The sequence below is a fragment of the Gorilla gorilla genome, chromosome 5 (genome assembly GCF_029281585.2).
Source record: "Gorilla gorilla gorilla isolate KB3781 chromosome 5, NHGRI_mGorGor1-v2.1_pri, whole genome shotgun sequence".
Lineage (NCBI taxonomy): Eukaryota > Metazoa > Chordata > Mammalia > Primates > Hominidae > Gorilla > Gorilla gorilla.
This window is the reverse complement of record NC_073229.2, coordinates 82,892,717-82,919,181: the sequence shown is the minus strand read 5'-3', so window position 1 is coordinate 82,919,181 and position 26,465 is coordinate 82,892,717. Positions and strand designations below refer to the sequence as shown.

Here is a 26,465-nt window from a genome sequence, read left to right as displayed (position 1 = left end):
CAAAGCAAAAACACTAGCGGTTTGTAATGGTAGAGACTAACTTGGGTTTCCTACTTTAGTTGTGATTTTTGCATATTGATTTACAGTGTACCAAAAATCGCATGAGCTTCCTTCGTTTTGCTGTGGGTTTAACAAGCTTCTTTTTAGATTCTTTTCCATATTTCAGATATACAGACAAATAGCTATCTAAGATAGCAAAATAAGAGTATCATGACTGCACTCAGTACGCTCCATGATCTCCTTTATCCTTTCTGAACTGATCTCTAAAATTAATTTCCTCTTAGGTGGCATTTTAAAACTACTTCCTGAAAGATAAACATTAAAAGTTTGCTTTCCAGATACTTAAATAATGTCAACTTTTCCTGAATTGACCCCTCGTTCCTATGCTTCATGTTTTCCCCAACTACCTCAGTATCTCTGGAACTATCAGAGAACACAGTTTTGCAACTTTAAAAATCATCCAGATTTTTCTTTCCCACTGTGAATGCTCCCCAAGGTACCTGGTCCCACTGCAGAAATAAGAACACATTGACAAATGCATAGCACTTAATAGGCCTCATTTCGCACAGTATTTGAGATACAGAAACTTTTGAAGTCACAGTAATATTTAATGCACAGGAGTTACCTAGGTAATTTACATTCTTCTATCACAGTCAAATGTTCCTCAGTGACGCTGACTACCATGAAATAGAGATGCACTCTAGGCAGTCTGTAAAACCTGATTCGCTGGGTAAAATAGCAGCCTAAGTTAATAAAAAACAGATAGAACTTTTGAAAGAAATATTGACATATACTGTATACATGCAACATGACAACCTAATTGCTAATAATGCCTTTCTGAAAAGTTCTATTTTACTTATTTTGCATAATTGGTTTGAAACCCCTTTTTTATTTAGCAGCACCATTTATTTATATGCAGCTTACAAATATTCTTATTTGCTCTTATTCAGTGTCTACCACTGCAGACGATTTCTCCTTTCATAGATCTTAGAGTCCAGTTTAGAAACAAGGCCAGATAATACAAAATAATTAACACAGGAAAGTCTTTAAAGAAAGTGAATTCTCTTAGATAAGTTAAACAGCACCTGTGTTCTTACTAAGTATATTTGCTCAGAAAATCTCTTCTTTGAGATGATTAAATGTTAGAGTTCAATGCAAGTTCAACTGAATGATGAAAGTTAGACCTCCCTTCCCTGTGCTTTCCCCAGCATTTTCTTAAAACATCAATTAAAATTGTGTTATAACCTATGAAATTTCAGGTTAGTTTTTTCCTGTGTCTTTTACGGGCCCCTTAAACTGTCCTTATATGCAGGACATAGTATAGTGACTGGCATATAGGAGATCTTCAATAAATAAAAAATGTATTTAGTGGTGCTTTATTATTCATATAATAAATATAAATTTATCTAATATTTCTTATAATATATGATACTTTAAAGCCTGAATTGGAAGCCAAAAAAGGGTGGCAATTGGATCAAGTCACTTAACTTCTGTTTCTCATATCCTGATTTGCTATTTTCAGATTCACAATTATGTAACCCATTCCACAATTTCAATTTGGCGTATAGTTATTTGGTACCTTTTTTGAGGAGGAATTTGTTATTGGATTAATTCATAGCCTAGCCAGTGCTTCTCACGTGACAATGATCCTGATATTGAGAGAATCTTACTTCTTTTATCATTTCCCTAAAGGATAAAGAAATTTCTAAATTTCACTGGATGCAATGAGTTTTTTAAATGACATCTTAGACCACACCATGGGACTAGAAAAAAACAGGACTCTAAAATTCGTAGGAAGGCTTAAAATATTTAGAATCTGCTTGTCTACTAAGAGACCCAAGAGGACAGATAAATTCTAAGTTCATTCGTGGGTCTTTATAACTTCAAATTTCAGAGAAACTCCCATCATGAGGAACCCAGTCATGATTTGTATCTCCCTATGTTTGGGCCTCTCCCATGCTCAAGGTTCCATGGGACTCAGGTTAGAATCCCTTCTATATGTGGTACTTGCAGTGAAGAAATCCAGAGGCCTAAATATCACTGGTGAGCAATGAGGGGCTTGGCCAACCATATAAAGTTCAATGACACACTATATGGTGGCACTGGAAAAACGTTCATTGGTTCAGTACTCTCCAGTCTCAATCCAAAGAACATATTTTCACTAAGAAAAACTGGCGTGCATTATCATGTGGCAATTGTAAATGTGTAACTATATATAAACATTCTGATATTAGGAAAGATAAAGATGGACACAAATAAAAATAATACTTTTCCTGATCTCTCTTTGCTATTGTTACCAAGAACATGTAAACAATGGAAGCAAGGTCTGAATTAAGTGAAATAAGTCCTTAATTTCCTCTGCTAATGGTATGGAATCTTGGAAAATTAGAAACTTACTTTTGCTTGGATAGGAAATCACTTTGGCTGGCAATTTACTTTTCCAGGTACAAGTATCATGAACTAACAATAATTTCCATTTTCCTAGCCTTGAGCAAGGAGGAAAGAGCATAGTATTAATTCACATAGAAGCAGAGCGTTATAAAAGAGCACATATTTGTGCCATGAAATATGATATTTTTGTACTTTTTAATAATGAGATCGCACTACGATTACTTCATTGAATTCAATCGTGAAATATTTTTGATACTTAGATAACCCTTTTGAGTAAGAAGTCTGATTTTTAGCTCTATAACAAATATATAAGATTTCTAATTAAAGAGTTTTTTAAATAAATGTTAAATTTCTTTAGCTCAACTGTTTCTGTTTTTTGAATTATCACTGGAACTTTCTGCATAGTTCCCTTGTTCATTCATCCATCCTTTCTTTCATGTAACCTTTCACTGCATTCAGCCCTAACTAGGCATTGAATTTCTCCCAGGCACTTGGGAAACAACAGTGAATAGCAACAGTCCCTATTCTAATGTTGGCTAACATTTAGGAAATGAAGAGTTTTAGCTCATCAATTAACTGCCCTAGAGATTTAGAAAAAGTCAACTGAAGCCAAGTTGATGAGTAGTTATTAAACACTTATGTCCTCTGTAGCAAGTCCCTAGGTTTATGTCAATTTAAAATTCTGAAAAAATCTGGGAGTGTATGTGACAAGTATTCTGTCACTCCGCTCATGATTGTTTAGCTGTTTTTCAGGAACATTCAGAATCTAAAAAAGGACCTGGGACTTCTATTTCCTGGGAAAACTTGAAGCCTCTATTATCTCAGCTCTTAAATCCTGTAGAGTGAAACCCAGGGATTTCTAACACTCTGGAATAATTGGAGCAAAAAGTAGTACATTCTTTTTGTTAAAAACCATGATAAATTGGGATACATTTTACCATCAGAGGACAAAAACAATGATATAGCCTGGATTATCTCATAAACGTGGTGTAAATATTCATTTTACAGAAGGCTAAGAAGGTACTTTCAAGCTTGCACACACTGAATGTGTTTTCCCTTTGAGTACACCAAAAACAGTTTTATTTAGTTCCAATCAAGCAAATACATGGAATTCTTTTCATTTTTATGTTGATAAAGTCAAATGGTTTGGGGATAAATTCTTGCCCTCAAAAGATTACATCAGAAAGACCAACATCTGCATTTTCCCACCAAAAACAACATGGTCTAGAGCATGGATCTGTAAACCTTTTCTGTAAAAGCCCAGAGTATAAATATTTTAGGCTTTTCAAGCAGTATAATCTCTATCACAGTTACTCAACTTTTCCTTTGTATCGTGAAAGCAGCAATAGACAATATGTAAATAAATAGCATGCCTGCGTTCCAGTAAAACTATTTATAAAACAATCAGCTGGCCAAATTTGGTTCACAGGCCAGAGTATGCCAATCTCTGATCCAAGTAAACCTGTATTTTGAGCAATGGCAACATTTGTTATATTCATTTCTTTCTTACTCCTATTTTATATCCTATAAAATACTAAATAGTGAAAGAGATATAATTTTTTACTTATTATCAGGTATCAGTTGTAATAATAATGCCCTGGTGAGAATATTCTCAAAAAACTAATATTTGTCCACTTAAGTGCCATTTTTCCCAACAATGATAAACTTTTGATCATTTTTCTACATAGTAGATTGTTTTCATTTGCTCTATATTATAATGAGTACAATTGAAATTTTTTATGCTTTTCTAGTAGTCTTTCTCAAGCAATTCTTATGATCAGAGGAACTATCTAGGGGCAAATGCCGTACATTAGTTGCCCTCAATCTGCAATTGTTTCCCAGTTAATATTTCCATTATTTTATATATCAATTATCAATATCTATGTGTCTCTAGTAACCTTCTTTCCTTTGTCGGCACCTCCTTTTACACACCCATGCATGAAATCTGCTCTTGGTGAGGAACTAAATTCTGATTGAGAGACCAAAATAACCTAGTTGCTGGAATCACATCAAATGTCACCATAAAGCCAACATTGAGTTATTTTAAAGAAGAATTGCATTTCTTTTCTGGGGACACAGATTTTACAATAGCTATTTTCCACAGTACTCAAAAGCTTGGTTACTTGTTTCTTGCTTTTTTTGGAATAATAGATTTCTACTACCCTCAATGTTTTGGAACCTAGCCAAAATTAGCAGGTAAATGGAGTTTTCCTGGTGTACTAATACTTCTTTATTTACTGAGTTGTTTACTTGGAAAAACTGATATCTTTGTGTTTTGTTTTGTTTACTGATTTTGCTGCTTACGGTTTTTTCTACTCTATATTCTGCTTGTCTCTCACTTTCTCTATACAGTTTAGCACAATGGATCTCAACCCTGGACCATATAACTATCATCTGGGGAGTATTTGAAAAATACCAAACCGTAGGTCCCAGCCCATAGAGTTTTCTAATCAGTAGATTTGGGGGACAGAGAGGAGGTGTTAGTTATCTTTTATTTTGATTGTTTAATATTTCCAGGTGATTCTCAAGTTATTCAAGGGCTAAGGACTACTGGTTTCCTATATCCGATTTATTTATTTATTTTTAAGAATTCTATGTAAAAAGATTTTATGGGCAGGGGTTTACATTGATACTCCTCTTTCTATTTTGTGGCATTTAAATCTAACACATAATAAATACACAGTACACATTTATATACACACACTTTTTTGATGGTCTCACGATGTGGAAAAAAATAGGCTTTAGCGTTCGGTGTTGAGATCTTTTGTTTTCTTTTTCTCGGTCAACTATTGTGTCTTAAATGACTATTTTTGGTAACTGTGAAGTCATGTGTGTGTTACTATCTTTCTCTTTTTCACAGCACCAGAAGAATGGGCCACAACCCGCTCTAGCTTGAAGGCACCACCGCAGAGGTCAGCCAGAGGGGGATACAGGGAACACCCCTATGGTAGATATTGAAGGTCCTTCCCACCTGTGACCTCACCTCAAAGACAATTCATAGCCTGTGGTCTCCACATAAACAGCAACAAGACAAGTAATAGTCCTTTTTTGTTTGTTTGTTTCTATTCTAGGGATAACTGCTCATGATTACTCCCATATATTTCTAGTATTTCCCTCTGTACTGTTGGCGTGACATTGACACTAGTATTATTTTACAAAACAGACTGAAAAAGACATTAGCAAGCATAGTCTATAAACCTTTCAGTAAGATGATATTCTCTTGGTTGTTTTTCATTGTTGTGTGTAATCTTTTTTTTTCTTTCTTTTTTTTTTTTTTTTTGAGGAAACGCATGAATCTGTTAACAGATTTTGAGTCTCAACCAACTAGCAGAAACTTTGTTTAGGGTTGCTAAAAGACTGTAATATGATTTTTGAACTAGCTGATAATAAAGTTGTAGATAAGATGTTTTAACCTGTCTTTTAATATCTGTTAGTTAGACAAAGATGTTTGATATTAAGTTTGTAAATTTAATTTTAAATGCTGTTTTAATGGGGTTGAAAACAAGCAGCTACTGTTATGTATGTAGCTAACTGAATTTGTTCAGTGTTTTAACCTGTATTTGTTAAAAAAGAAAAAAAAACACACATAAAGTTCCATGTGTAAGCTTCTCTAAATAGGAAACCACAATTTGTCAAATATGTTTGCCATAATTTGTCAATAAAGCTGAAAACTTTTGTAAAAATTAAATTTGGAATTACTTGTTTTCTAGCTTTAAATGCCTGCTTTATTTCTTCTTCAAGAGATGCCTAAAATGTTTTCTATTTAAAAATTACAAAAATGAACCCAAGTCTGTTTTAAGATATTTGTGTAATACTTAAAAATGTATTAATAACTTATGGTTGTTAAATAATTTAAAAGTTAACAAACTAAACTGTTACATGAATCATGGTTAGTAAACACTAATGTATAACATGTTAATGGAAAAAAATGGATTTAGAATAATAAATGGATTTTAAACTATCCTCTAAGCTTTATCTTGCTAAACACAAATTCTGATTGACTTGTTTGCATTAGCATGTCTCTCGTGAGAAAGAGTAATGGAGTATAAAGAGGTAAGATTACCACTTACCACTGTCTAAATGCCTAGTTCTTCAACCTTTGAGTTTCCCCGCACATTAAATATCCCATCCAACATGTAAGCATTGCGTAGATTCACTTTATTGTTTTCACTCAAAGGAGTGCGTGGACTTCATTTGCGTAGTTTATAACAATTTGTTTTGACAAACAAATCATCAGTGTCACTGGCCAGTTGTTGCTATTCAACCTCAAAAACTTTATTTGTAATTTTCAGTGCTAAATATCACCGCCCTAGAAGGCAGTTTAGAGGGCTGATATTTCTTTTGAGACTATCAGACTTGATGGCTGATGATTATTAAGGAAATATGTCGCAGGACTCAAAGGATGACTAAACGTTAAACAGGTAACACTAATAGTAACTCTGTAATTTTGCCTATGCAACAGTAATGTTAAATATTCTCAGTTATTAAGTTCCTGATAGTTAAAAAAGTAAACCTACAAAAATATAACAAATAGGTCTATAGGCTATTAAAACAACTAATTAACATTAACTAGAGGCACCAAAATTATTTGACATTATATAACCCTCAAGGCAATAAACAGAACTAAAATTAACAATAATAGTAATGCAACTCTTGCTAACTTCAAATGTAAGCTAAATTTTGATGGAAAAAAAGAAAGTGAAAGACTTGATGGTAGGGATGAATGCCAAAACTGTTAATCTTTTAAATACAGTTTTTTTGTTTATGGTGGCTTTTTGTCGATGTGATTGGTTTACTTTTTTGCTGCTAACCAGCTTAGGCATATTGCTGTTGAGTTTTTGCAGCTGGAGTTGCATGCTAATCGTATTATGAAGTGTGTGTCTGTCATCAATTAAAATTGTAAATATTTGCCTTTTACAAAATGCTGTTGAGTTATATTTAATTTTCTTTTTCTATTCCTTCTCATTATTTCAGGTACCCACAAACAAAGAACACATAATTGAATAACCGATGTGATTTGCTAAGAAGGATGGAGGTAAGCTTATTTTTTGTCTTATTTGAAATAGATAATCTCATCAGCATGAACACATGATAAAACGTGAAGCTATAGTGATGAGCTAGAACACCTAATGCCACTTGTTGAACTACTGAAAAGGCTTAGGTTGTTGTCAAGAAATTGAAGTATTTTTTATCCTCTTTGAAATAAAGTGGCATGATTTAGTATTTACCTGGCAAGACTTTGTGAATTTCTTGTCAAGTGAATTGTGAATTAGTAGTTAATCTTCTGCCTTTTTCTTTGCTATGAACTACTATATTCTACCTCTCCTTAGTTTTACAAAGAAAGCGCAGTAACGCTTGGTTATAGGAGAAGGAACTCACAATCATTGGCTAAAATAAAGGGAAGGGACAGGGTAGTCCCTGACCAACTCCTTACCTATCCCTTGTCAATAAGAATAAAATAAAATAACTAAACATTACCATTATTTTCCCCAGTTATCCCATTAGACTGATCAGTAAGCTTTTTGCTTCTCATCCAGCATTCTATTTTATTTAGCAGATAGTTACGGAGTAAAATCGCTGTTTGAAATTGAGACGGTTTCTGTACACGAGAAGTTGAAAACTTTAGCCAATAAACTTCAACTGAAAAGAGTGCAGGGACAGTTATGAAATCCACAGGCTGAGCTGATGCTCAAAGAACTGAAATGACTTAGTATGATGTTTAACACAGGGTTTTAAACCCCAAGTTTTAATCTTCTGTGTCTAGTTCTGTTTTTACTACATAAATATCCATAATATATGTTAACTTTAATGATCGACTTGGTCTGATGTTTAAAGCAGGGTTTTAAACCCCAAGTTTTAATCTTCTGTGTCTAGTCCTGTTTTTACTACATAAATATCCATAATATATGTTAACTTTAATGATCGGCTGTAGGAGAGCTATGAGAGAGCCTGGAGATTCCTTATGGTAGGGGAAAAGGGGGCAGTGACAGAGACTGAGAGAGATATGAGGTGGAGTGGAAGGAAAGGAGTAGCTCATTTGCTGTGAGGAAGGCAACACCTCCTGGTGAGGGGAATAGGCTGTCTCAGTTTGTGCAGCTGGAAAAATTGAATGTGTTTGAGAGGAAAGCAGAAGCCCAGTGGGCCCTGAGGGGCAGACTTACGAAAGTACACAGAGAAAAGGCAAAGCCTGAAAATACTGTGGGTTCAAGTCAGGTCCCAGTTGTCACTAAGTGCTGTGTTGAATTGTTCAAATTTTATAAGGAAAAGGAAGAAGAAGCTATTACAGGTATGAAGTAAAGAATGAGTGCTGTTCCTAAGAAAACTACCCCCGTAAGACAAGATAAACCTCACATTTAGTCAATTTTATCATTACTAACTGCCTCTTCACCTGAGACAGCTTTTCTAAAATTCAAACTCTTAAAACGATTATTTAATACTGTATTGCTTCAACTAAAGTTCTTTTCTCTGCAAGATTGCACATCAAAAATTACAGTTAAATTCTGAAATTTTATTTATCAGTAACATTTCATATATATTTGAGTATAAAAATTGTCACTATTTTTGTAAAGCAAGAGGAAAAAGAATCTCTCACCCAGACATCCTGCTCATTATTCTCTTTTATCCATTTCAAACAGTGGGCTTGATCTGATAAAGCAATGAAAGAACAACCAGCTATAGGTTGTTATTCTTTTGATGTATTAATCAATATGACTTTTTATTCACTGTAATTATTTGATTGTTGTTGTGGTCTTATAAACCTATGACTCTCTCACCATTCAGACTAGATCTTCATATGCATTAACTCAGGGCAGGGTTATCACAGCAGAAAAATTAGTGTTGAACAAGAAAAGAGAACATTATTTTTAAGTACAAAAACAATGATTTGCAAGAAAGGGAATTTTGATTTTCAGATAACTTCATTTTGAGTAACATAAGCCTGACTTACTTTGAACATAAAGTTTACGCATTAAACAGTAGATATAAAAGACTTCTACTACCTACCTACATATGTCTGCAAGATAAAGGTTGTTCAGGCTCAGAAGAGAGCTCAAGAGGCAGCAATATCTAAAATATTAGCATGGCCTTTAATATGGGTTCTATACACTGTGTCACTTATCCAATAAAAGCCTCAGATGGGTTTGGAACACAGAGAGGACCTCTGACTAAAGGGGAGTCTGGGAGGCAGCAAGCCTCACAGAGTTGTCCACACCACTCTGTGTGAGGTGCAATCCTGTAGAAGTATCTATAGGATGTTTCACTGCACTGGCAAGAGTGAAGCAAGTCTGGCAGAGAAAACTGCACACACAATTGCTTTCACAGGAAGGCAGAGAGGATGCAGTAGCTTCAACATAGACCAGTGCTGGCCAGGATGCAGATGTTGTCAGTGGACACAATAACATGGAAAGGTGAGAAGATCAGCTGCTCCCTGCCACCAGTGCCTCCAGAACTTAAATCCAAGCCAGGAAAAAGAGAAGGGGAAAAATAAATCCCTGACAGAGGAACTTCTGATCAAAATTAATCTGAATTGGCTGGGATGATTTTTCTCCACTCAGCAGAATGGAGACTTAAGTTTGAAATCAAGTTAAGGTTTAGAAAAATATAATTATATATAGCAGAGACATTTATAGGCAAATCATAACTTGCCTCACTCTTAAAATAATCATAAATGAATATGCTAGGCTTCTCCAAAGACAGAGAATGATAATTTCTTTAAGTTAGTATCCTTTTAGTGGCAACTTTTACTTGAACAAAAACCATCAGCAAGTAGTCCTAACTGGCAAACATATGCACGAACAGAGGATGCCTTCTCTTGTCAGTATCAGAAAACAATGCTGGTCCCATATGGGTTCATGGCATCATGTCTGCCCTCATGATCTTCAACGTGATGGCTCCCAAAGTTGTCGAACATCATGTCTGACATCCACCTCATGCAAGTGATACAAACTTGCATGGCATTTTAAGGTTTTTAGATAATAGTGCAGCCTAAGCATATTTTAAAGTTATCTGTATGCGTGGTCTATGTATATTTTCAGATAATGCTCTAACTCTTGGTTAGATGATCCCATAACAACTGGAAACCTCACTGAAAAATCAAATTAAATAAACAAATCAGATTAGCTAAAAACTAGACAATCAGACTAACTAAACAAAGTATTTTAGTAATAATAAAATTAAGAATAAATTATTTGTGCCTACTAATATCTGGGCAACAAAAAGTATTACTGAACTCAAATATGATTAAATCAGAATCAATTTGATGCCATTTAGGAAACTGAATAGTGGTTCCCTGAGGTCTTATAGTGCCCTGAGGTCACTACGTAATATTTAGATAATATTTAGTGTATATTTAGATAATTTTCACTTCTAATATACAGTATTAATGGAACTGTGACCATTTAGCTTAATAACAGTTGAAGCGCTAACAGTTTTTAAATAAAGTTGTCACAAAATGACATATGAAAGGTTATCAAGAATTCTTTGAAAGGAAATTATTATTAAAACTATGTTATTAAAAGATTACTCTTGTTCTTTTAGGTCTTTACATGAAAATATATAGACTAGTATTTTAAAAGCTACAATGCTTTTTTAAAATGTAACTTTTTAAGGTTGACTAACGAGTAAAAATATATAGTTAGAAGAAATAAGACCTAGTGTTTGATAGATCAGTAGGGTCTCTGTGGTTCATAATAATCTATCATACATTTCAAAATGGCTGGAAGAGATTAATTCAAACATTTCTTGCATAAATAGAGACAAATATTTAAGGTGGTGGACATCCCAGTTACACTGATTTGATCTTTACAAATTATACGAACGTATTAGATTATCACCTGTACCCCAAAAATATGTACTCTATTACATAACAATAAATAAAATTTTTAAATGTTACTCCTTATATCATTCTCTCTATATTTTCGTTCATGTAATACCGAAGTTTGTACGGTTGTTTTGTCTTGTTTCTAAAGGGAAGAGAGAACAATGATCAGTAATCTGAGCTGGCTGAGTACCAAATATTAAGTTTCAGCATCAAAAGGCCTATTGCTAAAAAAATGTTTAACTTTTACTGCAAAAAAATCATGTAGTAAGTAAATGATTGAAAATACTGAATTGTATAGTAGTTGTTAAAGTTGATTACATGATTTATGATTGATATAAGGGTATATAGCATTAATAACAATAATGATAGTGGAATCCTCTGGTTTTTGAGCATATATGCTGGGCAAGTTACTAGAATTTTCACATAAAAACTTACTTGAAGCATCTGTAATTCTTTGAACAAGAATGCAAATGAAGTATAATTAAACTCATTTTACAGAAGAGGAAGTAGTGTCACACTGCTAAGATGTATAGCAAAGACAAAATTTAAAACAAAGTTTGATAACCCACACATTTTCCAAAATACTATGGAGTTTTCTAACTCTGAATAAATTTGATCAAAAAGAGGAGACAGAATTCCAGGTAGCCTTGACATAATTTCTGTTCTGCAGCAATATGAAGAATATTGATGTAAAAAATGATATGACAAAACATCTTAACTTGAAGTCAGTCATTTTACTTTGATCTTTCCCCATTCATCATTCTGATTTCATCATAGAAAAACATAGTTGAAAGTATTCCACACTTGCCACAAAGCATGACTACAGTCATTGGTGGAACAAATGAATTCATTTATAATCTAAATTCCATTTTCACATTTAAGAAAACCACTCACATGATTAAATAAGCATGAAAGCAACTTCAAGCTTTTATTCGTCAATCTGTAGATCAAAACTCTGCTTTAAAGAATAAGGGCCTTCTCGCTCGGGATTGACTTGGCGATGCGGGCTCTTTTTTGGTTCCATATGAACTTTAAAGTAGTTTTTTCCAATTCTATGAAGAAAGTCATTGGTAGTTTGATGGGGATGGCATTGAATCTGTAAATTACCTTGGGCAGTATGGCCGTTTTCACGATATTGATTCTTCCTACCCATGAGCATGGCATGTTCTTCCATTTGTTTGTATCCTCTTTTATTTCCTTGAGCAGTGGTTTGTAGCTCTCCTTGAAGAGGTCCTTCACATCCCTTGTAAGTTGGATTCCTAGGTATTTTATTCTCTTTGAAGCAATTGTGAATGGGAGTTCACTCATGATTTGGCTCTCTGTTTGTCTGTTGTTGGTGTATAAGAATGCTTCTGATTTTTGCACATTGATTTTGTATCCTGAGACTTTGCTGAAGTTGCTTATCAGCTTAAGGAGATTTTGGGCTGAGACAATGGGGTTTTCTGGATATACAATCATGTCATCTGCAAACAGGGACAATTTGACTTCCTCTTTTCCTAATTGAATACCATTTATTTCCTTCTCCTGCCTAATTGCCCTGGCCAGAACTTCCAACACTATGTTGAATAGGAGTGGTGAGAGAGGACATCCCTGTCTTGTGCCAGTTTTCAAAGGGAATGCTTCTAGTTTTTGCCCATTCAGTATGATATTGACTGTGGGTTTGTCATAGTGGGAGGCATCTCACTACCTGACTTCAAACTATACTGCAAGGCTACAGTAACCAAAACAGCATGGTACTGGTACCAAAACAGAGATATAGATCAATGGAACAGAACAGAGCCCTCAGAAATAACGCCACATATCTACAACTATCTGATCTTTGACAAACCTGAGAAAAACAAGCAATGGGGAAAGGATTCGCTATTTAATAAATGGTGCTGGGAAAACTGGCTATCCATATGTAGAAAGCTGAAACTGGATCCCTTCCTTACACCTTATACAAAAATCAATTCAAGATGGATTAAAGACTTAAACGTTAGACCTAAAACCATAAAAACCCTAGAAGAAAACCTAGGCATTACCATTCAGGACATAGGCATGGGCAAGGACTTCATGTCTAAAACACCAAAAGCAATGGCAACAAAAGCCAAAATGGACAAATGGGATCTAATTAAACTAAAGAGCTTCTGCACAGCAAAAGAAACTACCATCAGAGTGAACAGGCAACCTACAAAATGGGAGAAAATTTTCGCAACCTACTCATCTGACAAAGGGCTAATATCCAGAATCTACAATGAACTCAAACAAATTTACAAGAAAAAAACAAACAACCCCATCAAAAAGTGGGCAAAGGACATGAACAGACACTTCTCAAAAGAAGACACTTATGCAGCCAAAAAACACATGAAAAAATGCTCACCATCACTGGCCATCAGAGAAATGCAAATCAAAACCACAATGAGATACCATCTCACACCAGTTAGAATGGCGATCATTAAAAAGTCAGGAAACAACAGGTGCTGGAGAGGATGTGGAGAAATAGGAACACTTTTACACTGTTGGTGGGACTGTAAACTACTTGTGGAAGTCAGTGTGGCGATTCCTCAGGGATCTAGAACTAGAAATACCATTTGACCCAGCCATCCCATTTCTGGGTATATACCCAAGGGACTATAAATCATGCTGCTATAAAGACACATGCACACGTATGTTTATTGCGGCATTATTCACAATAGCAAAGACTTGGAACCAACCAAAATGTCTGACAATGATAGACTGAATTAAGAAAATGTGGCACATATACACCATGGAATACTATGCAGCCATAAAAAATGATGAGTTCATGTCCTTTGTAGGGACATGGATGAAATTGGAAATCATCATTCTCAGTAAACTATCGCAAGAACAAAAAACCAAACACCGCATATTCTCACTCATAGGTGGGAATTGAACAATGAGAACACATGGACACAGGAAGGGGAACATCACACTCTGGGGACTGTTGTGGGGTGGGGGGAGGGGGGAGGGATAGCATTGGGAGATATACCTAATGCTAGATGACGAGTTAGTGGGTGCAGCACACCAGCATGGCACATGTTTACATATGTAACTAACCTGCACATTGTGCACAGGTACCCTAAAACTTAAAGTATAATAATAATAAATAAATAAATTTTAAAAAAAAGAATAAGGGTCAATTTCAAACTAGAAATATACTTGTAGAAGCCATGCAGTCATGTGTTAAGAACCCGAGTGAAGATACCATTCAGTGTTAAATATTTTTAAAAGGCATTTCCTGTTGTCGATATAATGTGTAACATTTGGCAAAATTCTAGTCAAATTCTAGTTTCCAATTAAATATCTGAGGTAACAATAAGATAGCTGTTTTTGGTAACAGACACCAGTTTTCCAAAACCATCATTAAAATTAGTTTCTTAGTCTCTTTATGTAGAAATTATTAATTGTTATTCAAAAGAATATTTACAGTGTGCATTGGAGAAAGTCACTCTACTTGATATGTTGTTTTCTCAGTCTCTTACACTTTATTATGAGAGAAATTGAGAAAACAGGAGAAATAGTTGTCTGATTCATATACTACCGGTTGCCCTAACAACAGCTGGCCTATCTTTCTTTATACCCAAACCCAAAAAAATACAGAATGAACCAACTTAAAAATTGGCAACTAGTTACTGAACACTAATCTTAAGTTCCTGTTCCACGATGCTTCATACTTCACCATGGAGTATAGTGAAGGATCTATTTCCAGGAGAAAATTGGAGATGCTTGATCTCACAGGTTTTCTATCATCTTGATGCCTCTCAGGATGACTTACATCAGTAGAAAAACGTTCTACTGTTTTCCCTCTCCTCTGTCTCATTGTCCTCTGTCTCACAATGGTACACCATATTTCGTATCCTCTAAATTCACAGTCTACTTTTTTAGACATGATGAAATTTTTCAACTACTGTAATGTCATCATGCTCCTATCTTCTCAGTATCTTATGTCATTTTCGCAATACCATATGGGGAAATGAGAAGACAAAGAGAAAGGCAATTGACAGCTATGTGGGAGAGTGCAATGTCCAATCTATTCAACAGAGCTCCTCCAATGAGAAATGTTTATTGAGTTAATTATGAAACCAATACGTGTCCATTGTAAACCAGAAATTATAAAAGGAAAGAGAAATATATTTAATGAAAATGGAAAAATAACAACTGTTAGCATTAATATGTAATCTCTGTTCATAAAATTTTGATTTCTTATCTATAAAGTATAAGAGGATGAACTAGATGAGCAAACATCTCTGATTTGTCCAACTTCTATAATTTTTTCAAAGTATAAACTTTAAAATTAGAAATGAACACTTATTTATGGAATTTACAAAGATCATTAAATAAAGTCTGTGACTGGAATGAAGGCAGTTTTAAATGTCTTTAAACAGGGAAAATTATAATTATATGTTGCTTAAAGATATTGTTTAAAATGAAATTAATGTTGAATTTTTAAACTGTGTCTTTTAACTTTCCTGTTAGGGGTTTATGAGTATAAATTAATTTATTGACCAGTAAATAATTATTTGGAATTTATTTAGATATGCTGCTTTATGCTTTCTTGTAAGGCAATAATTTGTAAAATAAGTAATATCACATTTCATCAGAGAAACTTCTCTGGAATCCTTTTATCACCTGATAACCTTTAATGAAGCACAAATTGGCATAACTTTTTAAAGATTTTTTTGTTTCTAGTGAGTAATTCAGGTACAAATAATGATTGTCTTAGGACTTGACAGAATTAATGGGAAATTAGTATTTTTGGAGGGCTTCTTTTTTTTTTTACATTGTCATCTATGATTACAAAGTAGTCCATTCTCAAGGTAAACAAAAATAGTATGTAAAGTAAATATGTAATTTAAAAATAAGAAATGTATAATCCTGCTCCTCAGAGATAGCTGTTAATAGATTGGTTTATAGTTCTTTTCTATTTCTTTGTCTTTCTTTCCTTCATTTCCTCCTCCATTCTTCAGCTGTTTGTTATTTATTTATTTGAAGTTGGATTCTGGTGTGTAAATATATGCAATTTCAATTTTCAGAAGTGAGCTGAATTTTGTTTCTTAGTGAAAAATAAGCTAATACCCATTTCCAATAGGTTGATTTCTGTATGCGGGGATGATTAAAGTTGTATCATGTATTATGGAACTAATCCATAGTACACACTCTAGAGTGTGAGCAAAATATCTTTATCTTTTCAAGCTTAAATTTCTTATAGGTAAAATGGTGATAATAATAGTACATACTCATAGAATTATGAGCTATGTTAATTAAAATCATGCAGGTTTGTGTATATTCTCCCAAGTTTAGTCAATATCTTCCCCAAGTTATTTATTTTTTCTTGGGCTAACATTTTTACTTTAAAATATCCAAGACATATATCAAATGTGTAAATAAAAATTAAGTCTATAAACATATTAATATGTTTAAATATATTTAACATTTAAACACCTTAAACATTTTTATAATGTTCTCTATAAAATATTTAGCTAATGTAGCCTTTAGAACAGTTAAGAAATCATCATTATATTTATAAGCAAATATATATTGGATGTATTTATAATAGGTACTATAAGGTATGTTTATATATAAGAATCCTTACAATGATGTTGCATATATATTGTTTACAATGAAAGAGTCAGGGGTAAAAATGAAAGTGAGACTAACAATTGTTTCAATAATAATAATAATCTGAAGAAAAAGACATTTTAAATAATTAAGTGCATACTACGTGTCAAGACTGTTGTGTTTTTGAGAATTATTTCATTTATTTTCTCAACAACCCTAAGTATAAAGTTGATATTGGCTCAAGATATTGAGTCCTGTACAGTAACCCTAATCATCATGTATATTATGCCTGTCTATATTTGCCTACTTACCATTGATTAAATGGAAGCTATGTGTATCTAAGTATAGAATTTAGCCTTTGTGGAGGTTGAGATATCCTAAACAATATAATAACATAAAATCTCAATGAAAAATGAAAATAAATGGGAAATTGTCCCTCTAGAAAAATAGTCATGGTTACTTATTTGTTTACTAACAACATGCTGTATTGTATTGATTTGTCCCAGTCTGTGTGACTGCAAAAATAAAATGGAGATTTCCATTTATCTCTTTTCCAATCTGATGATACCCACTACTAAAATATATTTTATACCTTATTATACTTAGTAATAGGATACCAAAGTGAAGGTGAATATAAAAACAAGGAAAAAGATTTGGAAAGAAAAAGAATGTAGCTTAAAAGCTGATATCCATTAGAAGTGCTGAGATTACACAGATAGTAATGTGAAAAACAAAAGATACACCTCTCCTTACATCCTTTAGGGAATGTAATGTCCTGAGATCTAATAATTCTCATAAATTGCCATCTTGTACTGTTTATCACATAAAGCGATAACGTTAGATATTTAAAATATGCATTCCCTTTACAGCGAAAAAAGAACATTCAACTCCTGAATACATCTGGAGCTTCTTTTTTCTGTCTCAGAATAATTACTTTCTTAGACCATTACACACTTTCCTTTTACTTCCACCAGCAGATTTTTCTTTTATCATTTTGGAAAATGTCTGTGTCCAGTGTTAGGTAAAGAATAAAAATTTATACCAGCCTCTCACTTGTCTGTTAAATAAAATTTGTATTTTTAGAAAATTATAAATACTGCATATCATGCACCTTAAGATTTGTCCAGAGATATTAAAAAATAAGAGTACTAAATCTATGCATGCCAAAGGTATACCAAAGTCATTTTACCACACTATTTTATAAATATATTGATGTTTGAGAGACAGTGTTTTTGAACCTACATTTTAAGAGTTCTGTATTTTGGTATATAATACTATATATTGTGAGGTAAAAAATAGACCCTCTTGCAAGCCTTAACAATATAAAGTTCTCGATAAAAATGTATTTTTTATTTGTTATATTTAGATTAATAGGAAATATCTAGCATAGAGTATTTTAAAAAGTTAATTACTCATAGGTAAAACTTAGTGATGAGTTTGTTTGATTCCTCAGAAGTAGGAGATAACCACTAATTTTCTCAGGATTTAATTCCAAGATATTTGAATATTTTAAGTAATATTCAAATGATTTATTGAATCCACATAATTTTCCATCACTAATTCTACCATTTCATTGTATCACCCAAGAAAACACTTCACCCTGCAAATAACGCTAGTAATGATAGCCTGTGACTAAATGAAGTAGGTTCAGAATAAAGTAGCCTCATGACAATTTAGTTAAAAAATATTCAGTGAATGCCAAATAGTCTGCTGTGCTAAATATATTGCTAGCTGTCACATAAGGAAAAATGACATCAACTGCAGTATCTTGGTTTAAAGATGACGAAGAAATATTTTGCAGAAAAGCAGCCAGGCTTTACCTTTCTGATGCAAAAATTGGAGCCCTCTTAGGAAAAGGCTTAATGGTTTTTTTCTTAACTAGTATATTGGTCCAAATTGAAGAGAGACATTTTTCAAATTTAATTAAATGAATAAATATCAATATGCTTCCATCTTTTCTGGTCTTAAAATACTTCTTATGTACTGTTTATGATTTTTGATAAATTGCATAAAACTTTAGCTGGGGAAGAATAGAATTGAAATTAATTAAAAATGTGAAACAGTAATAAATAAATGGAAACATTCTAATTTATATTTAAAATATCAGAATTGTGATTTCATTTCTTTAGGATCTACTATTACAAGAACTTCATTTAAAAAAAGAGAATATAGTTGTTATTCTACCACTAGATAAAAATTAACATAACTTTTGTCATTATTTTTATATACTTCCTTACATTTGTCCTTCCATCTTAAAAAAAAAAGTACTTTGCGGCTATTAGATAATTGACGTTTTTAAATGAGTTTAAAGGTCTAATTTTTGTTTGGTTTGCAAAAGCTGGAACATTCACAGAAGTTTTCTAATTTTCAACCAAGAATCCTGCTTTTGAGAAAAAAAAAAAAAAAAACCAGAAGGTTTGTGTCTAAATTAAACAGGTCAGCAGTTGATCTTAATTTAATTTACTAAACAATTTCATTTAGCAGTTCAGAGACTTGGGCTTCTTCCATGAAAGTGTAGCCATCTGGAGGATTCTACTATTTGATCTAATTTATCTCTGTCCACCTTTATTGCTAAAGTGCATTGCAAGGACCCAGAAATACCTATTTGTCACAAACCCACTGTTGAAGCAATACATGGCAAATCATTAGAGAGTTTAGTGTTTTACAATTAATTTGCTGTATTATATTGTTTAAGAAGAAAAAAAAGCTTTTTCAATATAAAAGCAACATATTTCCAAGTCTTAGGCTTACTCTATTTTCAAATTCGACACAAGTTTCTGAATTTTCATTCCTGTGGTCAGATAGTTCCACTGTGCTGTACACTTCAGGGTCTGGTGTACTCAGAAGCAGACAGATTTCTGGTTAACTGCAAGAATCAGGAAATGCACTTTTGTATTAGGAAGTGGCCCCTAAGTTGCAAATTGTGAAACAAATATATATATTTTGTAATAAAATTTCCCCCACGACCTATTCTCATCCTGCAACATAGAGGGAAGGGTCTAGAAACACAATGTAAACGAAAAATAACTTCAAGTATGTCTACAATGTCCACAGCAAAAATACTATAATAATATTTTACATGCTAGAGAATGTTTCCAGAATGTGTATTTATTTATAAAGCTAAATTATTTGATAATGATATTTGGTAAATATTTAGGCATTATTTTATTCTCTGGATATGTTTTTAGAAATGTGAAGACATAAGTGCTCTATTGTATTTATTTTCCAAGTAGGATTTATTTTGTTGCAATAGAAGTATACCTTCTTTCTCAAAATAATGCTATGATAGCATTAATGTTTTACAGCTGCATTGAGTCAATTCATAGACTTATCAAGTAACAGAAATAACACATATCTCACTTCTCAGGTGATTTGTATATATGACTAATAGTTTTGATCTTAATAAAATCATAGGCAACATCAAAATATAACTATTCAACTTGTCAGACTATTGGTTCCTAAGTATAATAGTTTTTTAAAATTATTTTCAATGTATAAAATGTGAAAATATAACTTGAGAATAGAAATTTCAGAACTAAGCACCATCTATTAATTTGTTGATAACTATTCATTATGATGGAATTAAATTTCAAAATTAAACTATTAGAGTAAAAACTGTGAATAATCTTTATAATTAAAAATTAAAATAAAGTATTCTTTATATTACACAGAACATCAGTTTTGTAATACATTTAATTCTAGATTTTTTTTCCTTCAAAAGATATTCAGATTTTACCAGCACTTACTTACATAAATGAATAAGATTGTATTTCAGACTTTAATAGAACATTATTTATGTAATTTTTCTATTTTCTATATCATATACTTACCCACCTTCTAATTTTATTGATTACACAGTTTTGAAAGTTTATTTTTTTCTACATTAAGGCAGTAAAGTTTAGAAATAAGTATTATCTATTGAACTGATCATCTATTCAAATAGGACATTTGCCAGAATTAGCCAACAGCCTGTTAACTCTTTCTTCTCCCTGGTTTTTCTGAGAATGCAAGCATTACTTATAAGTGATGCAACTCCTCTTACACTTAAAAATATACCCTTATATTGTAGTAAAACACTTAAATATTTCCTAATAGTTCTGGCAACATTTAAAACCAGTGATTTATGTCCTATATTAACATGATAATACCTAAACCGTATTTCCAATACTCTATTTCCTAAAATATTTTCTTCTATTTTAATTTTTCACATATGAAAATTAGCTATAAAATAACTGGAGAAACATACTATATTTATTTTTAATTGGAAGTAAAATTAGAATTTATAATTTAACTCCTTTATGAAATGCATACCAAACACAAATTTTTATGTAACATCAGAAATAGACTAGACATGAATTAGAGCAAGAATTATATTAGCTAACAATATGTAGAATTAGAAAAAGTATATCTGTTAAATTACAAATAAATTGTGTTAATATCCAATAGGTATATATTTAAAAATTAGAAGTAAGTTAATTGCTCAGCCAAAATATTTTTAATGTGCTGTAACACCATAGACACACCTTTATTTATTACAGATATTAAAACTATAGTGCTAAACTAATCAAATTCAAATCAATTTAACCAAATATATTTCAGTGAAACAGTGTTTAAGAAATGCAAAATATACTAAAGAATGAAAAACTCATTGCCTTGTAATCAAAAGCAGTCAATTTTAACTTTTACCCATCAGGTATATGATAAATTTGTCATTTTCCAGTTGTGTTCTTAGCAGGAAGTTGTCAAGAAGGTTTGACATCTCTTAAACTTGCATCTAATTTGTCCGTGTTTATGAACCTAATGTTGATCTGTAAAACCACAGTACAGGAAGGAGAAGATGGCTACAGTTCTGTTAAAATATGTATACATCAGGATTTGCAAATACCATGAATGATGTTAAAGGATGCCTGTTTTCCAAAAGGAAATGGGCACTGTCTTTTCCTCAGTTCTTGTTGTTGTTTTTTTCCTATGTCAGATGATTCCCAACTAAATTTGGGACAACAAGGGGTATTGTTAACTAATTTTCCCAGTATTTGGATATATTAGAATGAATAACAATGGATAAACATAATACTGCTATATCCAAAATGCTACAAAATTCAGAAGTCATTTTTTCTCATAAATTCAAAAATGTCAACCTTCCATTGATACTATATTTTCAGTCATTTTATAAAACTTCTACCCAAGGAAGGGTGTTGATTTAAAATATCTAATATGCTTGTACTTTTAAAATGCTAGCTTTTATATAAGAAAAGTAGAAAGATCAGTAAGTGTGGTGTTACAAGTTCAGAAAACAATTGAAATACAAAGGTTAAGCCTTTCTGGTATAATAAACCAAGTTTCACCTTTGACTGGTTTGACCTGGTTATTTCTATTTTAACCCTGTTTTGATCTTCAATTACAAGGCAGCAAGAGTCAAGCCACATACATCAATTCTTTCCAAACTTTTGATTTTTCTTTCATTTTTACACGAGTGTAGATTTTTGAATATTGATGTATGCTCTTTACTCCCTAACTGATAATGTGAGATACTATAAGAATCCCAGGAATTTTTAATAGTAGTTGAGGTTTCATTAAACTTAGTTTTGAAGTGACATCTTAAAGTTTATTCATCAAATAATTCAGGGTGTAAAAGTAGCACATAAACATTAATTGAACAGTCATTAAGCAGTATAACTGTTTGTTTTCAGTTAATAGAGGACATTAAGCTCCATACCATGTGGTGGAAAACAATAAGGTCTTATGCTTATGATACACGTGCCAATAAGGATACTGCTACCAGACTTAACCAGTTTCACTTTACAAAATAATGGTCAGCGGTAGTCAGAAGCTTGCCCAAGTCATAGGTAGTCATATTTCTACTGCCATGTCCCAGCTGCATATATATATATATATACTGTGTCTCATGCCTTATGCTAATGGTAATGACTAATGTTTGTCATTATCTTCAATCTTATTTTATTTTTATTTTTATTTTTTTAATTTAATTTTATTGTTATTATACTTTAAGTTTTAGGGTACATGTGCACAATGTGCAGGTTTGATACATATGTATACATGTGCCATGTTGGTGTGCTGCATCCATTAACTCGTCATTTAGCATTAGGTATATCTCCTAATACTATCCCTCCCCCCTCCCCCCACCCCACAACAGGCCCTGGTGTGTGATGTTCCCCTTCCTGTGTCCACCTGTTCTCCTTGTTCAATTCCCACCTATGAGTGAGAACATGCGGCATTTGGTTTTTTGTCCTTGCGATAGTTTGCTGAGAATGATGGTTTCCAGTTTCATCCATGTCCCTACAAACGACATGAACTCATCATTTTTTATGGCTGCATAGTATTCCATGGTGTCTTTGTGCCATATTTTCTTAATCCAGTCTATCATTGTTGGACATTTAGGTTCGTTCCAAGTCTTTGCTATTGTGAATAGTGCCGCTATAAACATACGTGTGCATGTGTCTTTATAGCAGCCTGATTTATAATCCTTTGGGTATATACCCAGAAATGGGATGGCTGGGTCAAATGGTATTTCTAGTTCTAGATCCCTGAGGAATCGCCACACTGACTTCCACAATGGGTGAACTAGTTTACAGTCCCATCAACAGTGTAAAAGTATTCCTATTTCTCCACATCCTCTCCAGCACCTGTTGATTCCTGACTTTTTAATGATCGCCATTCTAACTGGTGTGAGATGGTATCTCATTGTGGTTTGGATTTGCATTTCTCTGATGGCCAGTGATGGTGAGCATTTTTTCATGTGTTTTTTGGCTGCATAAATGTCTTCTTTTGAGAAGTGTCTGTTCATATCCTTCGCCCACTTTTTGATGGGGTTCTTTTTTTTTTTCTTGTAAATTTGTTGGAGTTCATTGTAGATTCTGGATATTAGCCCTTTGTCGGATGAGTAGATTGCAAAAATTTTCTCCCATTTTGTAGGTTGCCTGTTCACTCTGATGGTATATTCTGTTGCTGTGCAGAAGCTCTTTAGTTTAATTAGATCCCATTTGTCCATTTTGGCTTTTGTTGCCATTGCTTTTGGTGTTTTAGACATGAAGTCCTTGCCCATGCCTATGTCCTGAATGGTATTGCCTAGGTTTTCTTCTAGGGTTTTTATGGTTTTAGGTCTAACATGTAAGTCTTTAATCCATCTCGAATTAATTTTTGTATAAGGTGTAAGGAAGGGGTCCAGTTTCACCTTTCTACATATGGCTAGACAGTTTTCCCAGCACCATTTATTAAACAGGGAATCCTTTCCCCATTGCTTGTTTTTCTCAGGTTTGTCAAAGATCTGATAATTGTAGTTATGCAGTATTATTTCTGAGGGCTCTATTCTGTTCCATTTGTATATATCTCTGTTTTGGTACCAGTACCATGCTGTTTTGGTTACTGTAGCCTTGTAGTATAGTTTGAAGTCAGGTAGCGTGATGCCTCCAGCTTTGTTCTTTTGGCTTAGGATTGACTTGGCAATGCAGGCTCTTTCTTGGTTCCATATGAACTTTAAAGTAGTTTTTCCCAATTCTGTGAAGAAAGTCATTGGTAGCTTGATCGGGGTGGCATTGAATCTACAAATTACCTTAGGAAGTATGGCCATTTTCACGATATTGATTCTTCCTACCCATGAGCATGGAACGTTCTTCCATTTGTTTGCATCCTCTTTTATTTCATTGAGCAGTGGTTTGTAGTTCTCCTTGAAGAGGTCCTTCATGTCCCTTGTAAGTTGGATTCCTAGGTATTTTTTTCTCTGTGAAGCAATTGTGAATCATTCAATCTTATTTTAAAAAACCCCTCAGGAGAGACTGATCATAGATAGGATGCTGCTGAAAGTGAAAGTGTTTTTCTAAAACACATAATATAAAAAGCACTTAAATACAAAAGGTTGGATGGATAATTTAGTTTATTTTGGGTATGCTTGACAACTGCTACTGTTATTAAATTTGCCATGAGACTGATTGACATCCAATATGAGAATGCCTTATAGATGCCTGTATGTGTAATTGCACAATGCTTAAAGCTGTTCTGCTCATCTGGGACTGTAGGTGAAGATGTACGATAGAAAAACGAAAAGCTGGAATAAACCCAAGATTGGCTGTTTGGAGGTTTAATGTTTTTAACAATGGAGGTGAGTCCCTTCATCCATTTGTGATTTCATTTATGAACTCTGCTTATAAGACAGGTACAGAACACTTCATTATGGACCCAAACATATATGTTTAAATGGATAAAGTAGCTGTTTGCATCAGATGGAAGCTAAGTGGAGACATTAAATTAATGTCAAACAAGTGAGAAACTCTTTTAGTTTTATTCTACATTGTAGCAGCATAGTGGTAATGTGGCGACTTTCATATGCACACAATTTCTGTGTGTCTTATTCATCAGAACATGAGGTTATAAATTCCCGTATTACAAAGAAAAACAAAAGCAATAATCACCTAATAACGAAATATATTTTATTCAGATAATGTGATGAATGTTCACACTGTTTTTCACAATAAGGAGGATGGGGGACAAAAAGTTTCTGTGGAGAAGAAATGTCATCCACCATACATGATGGCTCTTTATCGAGCCTTTGCCTAAAGTATTACTGTACTCATCCTGCCAAGTATCACCTTTTTTTATTAGAGGAGAAGTTCAATTTCACTGGAGAAGGCCAAGATATAGGGACTTCCAATAAATCTTTGTAATGGGATGGAATGGAGTAGGGTAGAACAGAACCCAGTAGAATAGTACTATAATTATTTGTTCTTTCCTTTAATTCTAATTTGTTCTGAAACAAAAGGAGAAATAAATGTATGGCTGATCAGAGATACAGATGATTTGGAAGATACATTTCTGTTTTCTTCCTTGTATATTCTTGTATTTTAAAATAACTATCTGGGGAGTATAAATTACACTTACATTTGCTTAATGAGATAGGAAATTGTGTAAGATATATTTCAGGAATTTTTTCTTAAAAGAACTTAAGTAATTTTTTTAATGAAAGTACATTTCCCAGGACCTGATATTCAGAAATACCTTAGGGAAGAGTTGAGAACAGTTATGCATACTACAGAAACATTGTGCCTCCTATTTTGTCTCAGAGGAGTTTGGAAGAAAACAGTATCTTATCTTTATGACCATCTTGAATCTGATCCATACTTAACATCTCTCCAAACTCTTTTCAGAGTTCCACGTAAATTCTCCTGTACAATATAACACTCTCTTTGGAATTCACTGTCAGTTACGAACTACACTGTGTATAAAGTGACCATACGTCCTGGTTTACGCCTGTTGTTTTAGGGTCATAATCATTAGCACTACATTTTACTCTCAGATGTGTCCCAGTAGGGATGAGAAATTATGGTAGTCTTATCTATAAATAATAATAACATGTCAACAATAATAACCAATAACCTTATTGGAAGCTTGCTATTTGTCAGAGACTTTGAGTGCTTTCATGTATAATGAATTCTTCATAATAACCCAATGAGGCAAGTATTTTATTTCCCCCATTTTACATTAGAAGAAACAAAGAGTTAAAAAGGTTAAACAGCATGGCCTGCTCACATAATGGGCCCAACCTTAATCCAGACAAAGGTCTGACTTTATAACATCGTGTGCCAGAAGATGGTTATGCTATCTTCTTCTTTGCTGGCTGATAGAATTAGCTTTGTTTTTTTTAATACACTCAAAGATTATCAATAGTTCTCATTTACTATTCTTCCTA

At 33.1% G+C, this 26,465-nt stretch overlaps 1 protein-coding gene across 5 annotated transcripts in view; it reads left to right on the top strand.

The window, feature by feature from the left end:
• Positions 1-26,465, top strand: part of KHDRBS2 (KH RNA binding domain containing, signal transduction associated 2) — a 659,289-nt gene that overhangs the window by 603,377 nt on the left and 29,447 nt on the right. For 3 of the 5 annotated variants that reach the window (XR_008681200.2, XR_010134273.1, XR_008681201.1), the window contains 3 exons: positions 5,252-5,425; positions 7,366-7,426; positions 24,799-24,881. Coding sequence is in view for 2 of the 5 variants with exons in the window: in XM_019028692.4 (XP_018884237.1) it covers positions 5,252-5,349 (98 nt within the window). In the remaining 3 variants the exon portion in view is untranslated. Of the gene's footprint in view, positions 1-5,251; positions 6,353-7,365; positions 7,427-24,798; positions 24,882-26,465 lie in introns of those variants that run through there. The other 2 variants (XM_019028692.4, XM_055392066.2) reach the window with 2 other exon arrangements.